Below are 8,835 nucleotides of genomic sequence, written 5' to 3'. Positions count from 1 at the left end.
AGCAGTGACAATAGTAAGAATAGTAAATGTACTAGGGAAATTAACTTCTAAGTTACATCTATCTCTGCTCGAATTCACTTATTTATACACACAGCTAACAAATATAATATTTTACTGTAATGCTGCAGTAGGTGACTTTGCTGAAACGGACTATATGCTGACAGTAGCACATAAAACAGATAATCTGGGAAAAAAATAGGTACCTCCAGCTCCTGCTGGTTCTTTAATGAGCATTTGTACCACGCCTGAATGAGAATAAGCCATCAGAGCAAGGAGAGATAGTTGATTGTTTAGTCTTATTCCCAAATATGACAAAAAGTCTACAAAAATGTTACCTACTGCAGCTTGAACACCCCGGACCAGAGGGCAGCAACAACTAGCATTCCTACCTGTAAGCTACACTTTTTTGACTCCCAACACTAGAGGAGACACATCTCAAATGGTTCTGATTATGCTTTGGAATACCAGACAAATATCAATTTTTTATTACAAATATAAAGCTGAGGGTTATTGTAGTCACACCATAAGTAATTGCTGTATGTATTAAGAAACCTGTGAAGCCAGTAATTATGCAGCTATGGATTTGAAGGTAGAAGATCTGAAGATTTTCCAATGAATGAGACCAATAGGTGACAGATGGAAGCTGACAGTTTCTTCCCCATTTTGTCTCTTTAGTGGCTTCTGAAGTTGGTGGTTGTGAAGATAAATGGATGTTTCCCCTCACTGTTGTTCACTCGCATTCGCTGCAGTGTATGGAACATACAGTGATTGGGAGCGCTTCTGAATCCTAGGCAATTTAGAGCATACTTAGGCTTATTTTAAGTGGTAAGTAGTGCACAGAGTCTGTACATCACTTAGTAAAGAAGTGTTTTTTTTAACACCTCCTTGAGTCACTTACCCGCCTCTCGGTTCCACATTCAGAGGCTTTTCGTGAGGCGCGGAAGAAGTAGACCATCCCCCTCTCATCCACAGTGCACCGCCCGTCGTTCAGCTTCACATCAACCTTTCCCCCCATGTGAGCAGTCAGGTAGGGTTTTGCTATTCCACCAGTCACCAGTTTACCCAGACACTGGCTGAAAATACCTTTTTCTGGTTCACAACAAGGGTCAGAAACAAAGCAGTGAGAAGCCACAATTGCACTCTGATAACACAGAGGAAGAAATGTTTGTTGTTATTTAAAAAGAGCAACAGCTATTGAAGCTGAATGCTAAAGCCACATTCTTATTTAAACAGACCTTTCACCTGTGAAATGGCAACATGTGTCTTATTGGATATGATAAGTAATTAAAAAAAGAAAGTTTACCATTACAGACTGGATGTGAAGCCACAGGAGGCTCGAAGAAGGAGCTCACATTGTAGTAGCCATGTCGGCACACACAGGTGTAGGAGCCCAGAGTGTTGATGCACAGAGAGTTACGGGGACACAGAGTTTGGCTGGAGGAAGCACACAGATCTGGACCTGTCAAACAAGCAGTCAAAGCAAATCAGATAAATCCCAGAAAGCACAAGATTTTTAGTTTGAACTTAGTTTGAAGTTTATTATAAAATAATTTGCCCCATCACCATCACCTACCGTCCCAGTGAATGACCCCATCTTTCACTGTGATGTTGGTTGTATTCAGGGAGTGAATGTAATCCAGCTGATCTTTAACAGGCAGGGGCACGTCTTCTTCAGTTTTGGATGCATCAAAAGACATAAACAGAATCTCCGTTTTGTCTGGCTCATCTGCAGGTTCAACGGTGGCCAGCTCAATGCGGGTTGGCTGATCAAAGTCTTTCAACAGCTTCTGCAGCTGAAACACACACACGACACAAAGACAGGATCCTTCAGGAACAAGAATGACACCCTTATCTGGAAGAAAATGTGCTTGGCTGAAATTTTTTAGTTAAACAGAAATAATGTTTTTCTTGTATAAATCTATATAAGAACTACACATGGGTGCAGGTTCACCTCATGTATTGTGAATCAGAAAATCTCCTATGTTCTAGCACTAGTCATCCTAGTGACTAGCACTGCATACAGTTAGGATGAAAAGTGATTTACTGATGTAAACACTGATTTTTCTCCCACCTTATCTTTGAAAATCTTCCCCATTGTAGCTCTTGGTTCTGACATGTCATCAAGCAGATCCTCAGGCAGTGACCACGGCACGATCATTGTGAGACCCATGCTGGAAATTTCAAACTCCAGTTCTACAGAAGCCACAAAAATGGAAACACAGTGGGCCAGGTTTATCATGAAAGATAATTAACAAACAAATCAAATAAATAAATCAGATTTAGGCCTGCACTGAAGAAAAATGACTTTTTTCTATTCAAGCTTTCTTGATATCACTGTTTTAATTTGTTATGTCAGAATAACAGGCTGCTGGTTCAACACCATCATAAAATGTGATCGTCAATGGCACTGTGGTAGTCAGTGGCACTAAAACCAAAAGCACTGCTACAAAAGTCAGACTGACCTTGGTCCAGAGCTTTTCCAACAGCCCTCACAAAGAACCCTAAGGATGAATTAGCTGCCTCGAAACACACATGAGAATGTTCCGACTCCCACAGTCCGTCACATTCCTCCCACACATCGAGAGCGTAGGTCTTTCCTTCCTCCAGCCCTGGGAGATGCAGCTTTGTGTCAGTCACCCGGCTTTTCTGTAGGGTGGTGCCGTTCTCCAGGGATAGTACATATAAAAAGGCCATCGCTGGGTGGTGCGTGGTGCTGGGCTTCCACAGGGCGGTGGAGTCGTTAGAGCGATACCTGAGCTCAGACACGCCGTGAGGTCCTGGACACACACAGTATGCACAGAGATAGATCAGGCCATATATAGACAAAGATACTAGGCATGCACAATATGGATTTACTTTTCATTTTGATACGATAACCAATAATAACCTGCTTCCCATAGTCGATACCGATATCTCATTTTTTTATTTGAAAAAGAAGTTCATAACCTGTAATTTTTATACAACTGAGGATAAGAAAGGCTAAGATGTAGTGAGCAAATAGAATAATAATAATAAATGATTTAATGTTTCATAGCTCTGTTCCAACTAAATCTAACTAACATCACTAACAAAGACAAACAACAGTTTGACTCTTCCAATGTTCATATAGATTTCTAGTAAAGTTCTACTTTCAACTGACCTCCTTTCCTTTTTGAGAAACCAAAAAAGAAATATTACCCTTCTTTTCCTGATGAAGGGTCAAATGTAAGGGTTTGGTTTGACAAAGAGCTAGTTATGGAGGCAGCAAAACACAAACCAAGTACAGCCTTTGAATAGGTAACTGAATAAGATTGAGGCAGACAGTTTATAGAGCCAGGCTGTCACCTGATCAAAGTTTATTTATATATGCGAATGTGTTCTGCAAACTACAGGTAGCCTACAGATGGATCTAAGAGGATATAAGTAGTTCTGTGACTTCCTGTATATTCTTTAAGGGCGGCTGGCGACTTGACTGCAAGTTTTTGTCACCACTTCTGATCATGTCTACTATTTGGGAGAGGTGCAGTTCATTTTGAATGAGCCGAATATCAAATTGATGCTTTGATCTAGCTGCCCTCCTCTGCCCTATTGTTTATTTTTGGATCATTTCTGAATACTAGATTAATTCGATTCAATGTTTGGTACATTTCATATCAGATATGATCTTGTTTTTAGAGGGAAATTAGTTGTGCACTTTCCTTTTAGATTTCAACAAAATCTAACAGGAACCATAATCCACAGTCTGTCCTCATTTCTATCCTTTATTAAATCAAAGTCACCCAGGAGTAATTTGAGTCATGTATGTATGAGTCATAACAGACCCTTTATAGTCAACTCCTCAGTTGATGAATACCACACAAACACAAGCTTACCTTCTCAGGGACTGATGGGATTGGGGTGGACAAGAAAGTATTTTACTGCAGGTTCAGCTATTTTATCACTTTGTCCAGCTTTGTTAATGAGATTAATGAGACATTAACAGTAGCATGCGTGGGACCAGTCGGTATTGTCTTATCACTTTATACATTACCTGTGTGTGCTGTGACCGTCTTGGCACTCATGAGCACTCCGTCTCCACACAACGCCTCCACCTTGGCCTGGTACTGCTGGCATGGCAGCAGCCCCCGCACGGTGTACGTGGTGATGAGCGTGGTGCCCTGCAGCGCCCCCTCGTGGTAGACTCTGAACGTGGAGATGGACGAGGTGTTCCTCACTTCCCAGCTCAGAGTGTAGTTGTTTGGGCCAAATGATGTCTGACACAAGGCCTCGATGCTGGAGTGAACTGAGGAGCAGAGAGGAGATTATGTTGTCTTTTCTAAAGGACTCTTCATAAGTCAGTTCAGAAATCAGCAAACTCAAGAACTAAACACCGTGGTTGTCTATGACCTGTCTAACCATGGCTAATACAAAATAGAGAAATAATACAACCAAAATGAGCTCTTCATCAGCAGGATGAAGACATCTTCAGGGCTTTTACTGGTGCTGCTTGTTATATTCTCTCAAATATACATTTTCATATGCTACTCCTGTGTACAGCACATTCTCTTCTCTGCACAATTATCACTGCTCTTTCACATGTGAAAGGCATTTTGTGTGTAGCTTGTGGTGAGTTAATTGGCAGCTCTTCATTGTTAGACTATGTAACTTCTGCCAAGCAACCACTTGCTAAATAAGTGATCATTACAAGGTCATGGCAGATGCTAACTTTGTGTAAGAGTAGCACAGTAAAAGCAGACTTATCAAGTCAGTGAACACACACTCAGTAATGTGAGTTAGAAAGCAATATCAAGCTAACCCTTAGATTAGCCTTGAGTGTACTGAATGCGTTTTATTGCTTATCATTTCTAATTTTCATTTGTAGGAGAAAGACTTAAACACTAAAACAAACTAACAGTGGATAAATTGCCTGTAAATTAATAAATTGTACAGCTACTGTGTATCTGAGGTTAGAAAGAAAAGACTGTAAATGAGTAACTTACGTTAAGTATCCTTTCAATACTGTGTTCTATGAGGGGTTCAGGTGGACAAACACAGAAATGGTTAATTTAGTGAGTTCATCCACTCGTGCAGAACTTACCAGTATTTCCATCGTTCAGGACCATCTTGCTGTACTCCATCCCTGCCTGACAAACCGCCTGCAGGCCAAACTTAACCCTGGTGCAGGGCTGCAGGCCGGACAAGATGAACATTAAGTTGTCCTTCTTGTGCCACAGGGGCACCTCCTTTATGACGTGGTCGGTTCCATTGAGGTAGAAGGCGGTGAGGAGGAAGAGGGAGAACTTTCGGTTCTTAGGGTAGTTCCAGGCCAAAGATATGCTGCTGCTGTTCCAAAATGTCACCTCAAAGTCCTTGGGAATGTCTGGGTCTGGTGGAAAAATGATAACTAACAATTGGTAAAGCCTCCTTAAACCCTCATTAACAGATTTTTTTGGCCACTTGAGGGTAGCGGAAACAAGCTGTAAACACAACTTTTATATGTTATCACCTTTTAAGTATGGTGAACTGGACAGTTGCTAATTACTTTACTAAGCAATGTACTGTAACCATGATATGAAAATCAGCTTGTAGACACATGATATATGATAAGACAAGAGCTGAAACAAAGAATTCTATTCTATTTGTCTATTAATCAGAAAATCAATCAGTAACAAATTTGATGGCAATTTCTCCAGGATGATGGTAAATATTTGCTGGTCCCAGCCTCTCAAATGTGAACTTTTCATGTTTTGTGATTTGTCTTATATGATAATCTTTAAATTGGTTTGCACCAACAAGCATTTTAAATCATCTTCTGGGTCTGTGTCAAACATTTCTGCTGGTTTTTGCACCATGAACAAAATTCCACTCACCTCCATTGTATTGGGGTGGTGAAGGAAGTGTCAGATGCATATCTCAAAACTTGGACAAATAAAACCAAAAGTATCTGTCTGATCAGATAGCACTAGAGGCAGGTAAGGAATAGGTTTTTTAATCTCTGTTTTGCTGCCCATCATTTGTGCATGTCTGTTAATCCATCCAACCAGCAGTCCATACCGGTGATAGAAGAGAGGCAGGTGAAGGAGTGAGTGCCTGCAATCTCCACACAGGCCACATAGGGCCTGCAGGAGTCCAGAGATGTGAAGCGGTAGTGGTTGTTGGTGGTAGTGTCCATGCTGAGAGTGTTATAGGATCCCAGTTTGCTGTGGTACAGGGCGGTGGTGTGGCTGCTGCTGATAGCTGGGAGGTTCCCTACCCAGGAGACCAGCAACACGGACGGAGACCTGGACTCAAGCTTGACAGGGAGACGAATAGTGTGGCCTAGGAAGAGATTTTACAGAACAGTATTTTAAAGCATTATTAAACCATAAATTATAAACATATTTACTTGCAAAAATGTCAACAGTACTTCTGTTACAGTTGACCTTTATTGACCTTTAACAAAACAGTTTTATATTTTGGCAATTATGGTTGTTTGCTTTCTTGCTGAGAGTTGGATGAGAAGATCATAATGATGGGGTCAGCAAACCTTAGGTTAGCTTAGCATAAACGCTAAAATCGCAGGAATCTACCTATAACTAAAGTATAAAAAAGACAAGTGGGACTTTTTCTTGGTTGTGAGCAGTGACTTCCTGCATTCTTCTCATCACCACGAATTCTGGTCATTTTTAGACATTGGTTTAAACAAACAACAAGCTTTAAAAGTGTGGCCACCCCCGCTTGTTGTTCATTTTGATTAATTCTAAAAACATAAATTAACACAGAATTAATAAAATGAATGAAATGTATGTATTCAGAAAATTCTGAAGATTTGGATATAAATTTACTGATTTCTAAGGCCAGCTTTAATTATCATATTGCACAATATTGTAATGTTTTTTAGGTCAAATATCTTAAGTTGAGGGCTTTTCCAAGCAAATATTGAGATGTGTAATTGTGAGTAAATCAGCATATATTTTTTGCCCCCGCTTAAAGTCTCCATGCAACCCTCTGTCCATACCATGAATATGTCTCTAGATCCTGAAAACCTGGGAGACTCTGTACATCGTCTGCACCAATTAAACTAACCTTTGATCAAAACCTGCAGTAGAGGCAGTGTTAAACCAAACCCTCCCCAAAATTAGAAAACTAAAGGAAGGTCAACATGCAAGTTCAAAGACAAGAACACACTTAACACACACACACACACACACAGGAAGCAGATAATCTCACCAACTGCAAGGAAGAAGTTTTCATCCTGGTGGAAGAATAATGTGCCACTTTCACACGCAAACACCTCAGTGGGATTCATCAGCTCCAGGAAGCTCTGAGGAAAGAACGAGCGATAATCAGAGTAGGCAAAAGCGAGATGGACTTTGCATAAAAACCCATCCATCAAACAGTTTGATACATATGAGATTATTACCTCTGTGAAAATTGTTGGTTGCTGTACGGGTTTCTGCAGGCCTCTGACTTGAGTGAACTTTGTATCTTAGATGAACAAAATTCCCTTAAATTTAACAGACTATTGGTTCTCAGTGGGTGGAATAAAAGTAAATTTAAAAAAAAAAAAAAGTAAAATGCTTACATGGGTTGATTCTTAAAGTCCATGTCAGAACAGAGTCTCCATACCGAAGTGTTAGCTTGTTTTCTACAGCCGGAGACACCGCCAAGGAGGTCACTTTACCCACCTTCCTGATGGATTTTAGTGCTGTACCATTCAGCCATAGGTTGCCATTTTGACTAAAAGGATGGAAAATAATAAAGCCATTAAACACACTCATCTTAAAAAGAAGGCCATTCCACATCTGAATAAACCAGTCAGTTTAATGCTATTTTTTTACCAGACACTCTTCAATTTGATATCCTTCTGATACACTGAGTGAGTTCGTCCAAGGTGCACTGAGTGGCCAGAAGTATGTGGACATCCCATACATTTACCACTGTGTAGGCTACACTTGGATTTCATGCTGAGCTGGGTCCCTTACTTCCAGTTAAGGGAAATCAGATTTGCCAGGTTAGCAGAGAAACAATAAATGTTTTTTTTTTTTTTTTAAATGGATTTTGGCGAGAGGTTCTCCTCATAGAGCAGATGGCGCACTTAATCAGGCACAATTAACTAACCACAGTGTGAAAGAGACAAAAACGTTTCCTGTGTTTACCTCTCCAGAGCATCGTCCTTGCTCATCCAGCATATTGAGAAGGAAATATCCTCGCAGTGTCCTGGAGGAAAAACCTTTTTAGAATATTTCCAAATGTAGAAAGTTGTGGTTAACTCAGTGATATGTCGGGTGCAGTCTGCTACTCACCAAACGATATGGTGTGAGGCACCAGTATGAAGAAGATGAACGACAACTCCAAAGAGTTCCTGTAAAGGTAAACGATGATTTATCCGCTGAATTCGAGTGAGAGGTGTGACATAAAACCCACTGTGGATACTTAGTTACTGACCTTTTCTTTGTAATTCCATCCAAAGACAGCATGTTGTGTTTACTAACGTCAACGCTTGGCTGGAAATGACAGTTCTAATGAGTGACAGCTGTGTGCTGCATTCACGCACCTGCTCAGATTCCTGGAAATCCTTTGATTTCTTATTGACGGGCCATATCCTACATTCTAAAATACTAATACCGATTCCTTTCAGAATTATTGTGGCGATCTTATGCAGAGGTTTATGTTTACTTTCACTATGAATAGGCTAATAAAATGTACTTGCTTTATCTTTAACTAATGCCAATAATCAGGGCTGTGGCTGAGGTTTGGTTGGCTAAGAGATAAAACCACGCTTTATTTAACTGTCTAACTGTTTCCATGTATCTAACTATCAGCCCATTTTATTTTACTTTTTTACATGGTTTCTAAATGGAAGATTTTGTATTTTTGCAGCAGGACAAAAAGTAA

General features: G+C 40.3%; 1 protein-coding gene across 1 annotated transcript in view; it reads right to left on the bottom strand.

Moving 5' to 3' along the window:
- Positions 1–8,535, bottom strand: part of LOC118342556 — an 11,283-nt gene extending 2,748 nt beyond the window's left edge. The window contains exons 1-14 of the mRNA XM_035681145.1: positions 8,386–8,535; positions 8,244–8,302; positions 8,097–8,157; positions 7,523–7,677; positions 7,361–7,425; positions 7,168–7,261; positions 6,013–6,276; positions 5,057–5,344; positions 4,010–4,261; positions 2,463–2,777; positions 2,072–2,193; positions 1,574–1,793; positions 1,304–1,459; positions 899–1,089 (exon numbers count right to left, since the gene is read on the bottom strand). Coding sequence (XP_035537038.1) covers positions 899–1,089; positions 1,304–1,459; positions 1,574–1,793; positions 2,072–2,193; positions 2,463–2,777; positions 4,010–4,261; positions 5,057–5,344; positions 6,013–6,276; positions 7,168–7,261; positions 7,361–7,425; positions 7,523–7,677; positions 8,097–8,157; positions 8,244–8,302; positions 8,386–8,417 — 2,274 coding nt within the window. The 5' untranslated portion in view covers positions 8,418–8,535. The remainder of the gene's footprint in view (positions 1–898; positions 1,090–1,303; positions 1,460–1,573; positions 1,794–2,071; positions 2,194–2,462; positions 2,778–4,009; positions 4,262–5,056; positions 5,345–6,012; positions 6,277–7,167; positions 7,262–7,360; positions 7,426–7,522; positions 7,678–8,096; positions 8,158–8,243; positions 8,303–8,385) is intronic.
- Between the last annotated feature and the right edge of the window lie 300 nt (positions 8,536–8,835).

This window comes from Morone saxatilis, unplaced genomic scaffold, assembly GCF_004916995.1.
Source record: "Morone saxatilis isolate NCDOM2014 unplaced genomic scaffold, NCSU_SB_2.0 Contig10, whole genome shotgun sequence".
NCBI classification, from domain to species: Eukaryota; Metazoa; Chordata; class Actinopteri; family Moronidae; genus Morone; species Morone saxatilis.
This window is presented reverse-complemented; position numbering and strand designations above follow the sequence as displayed.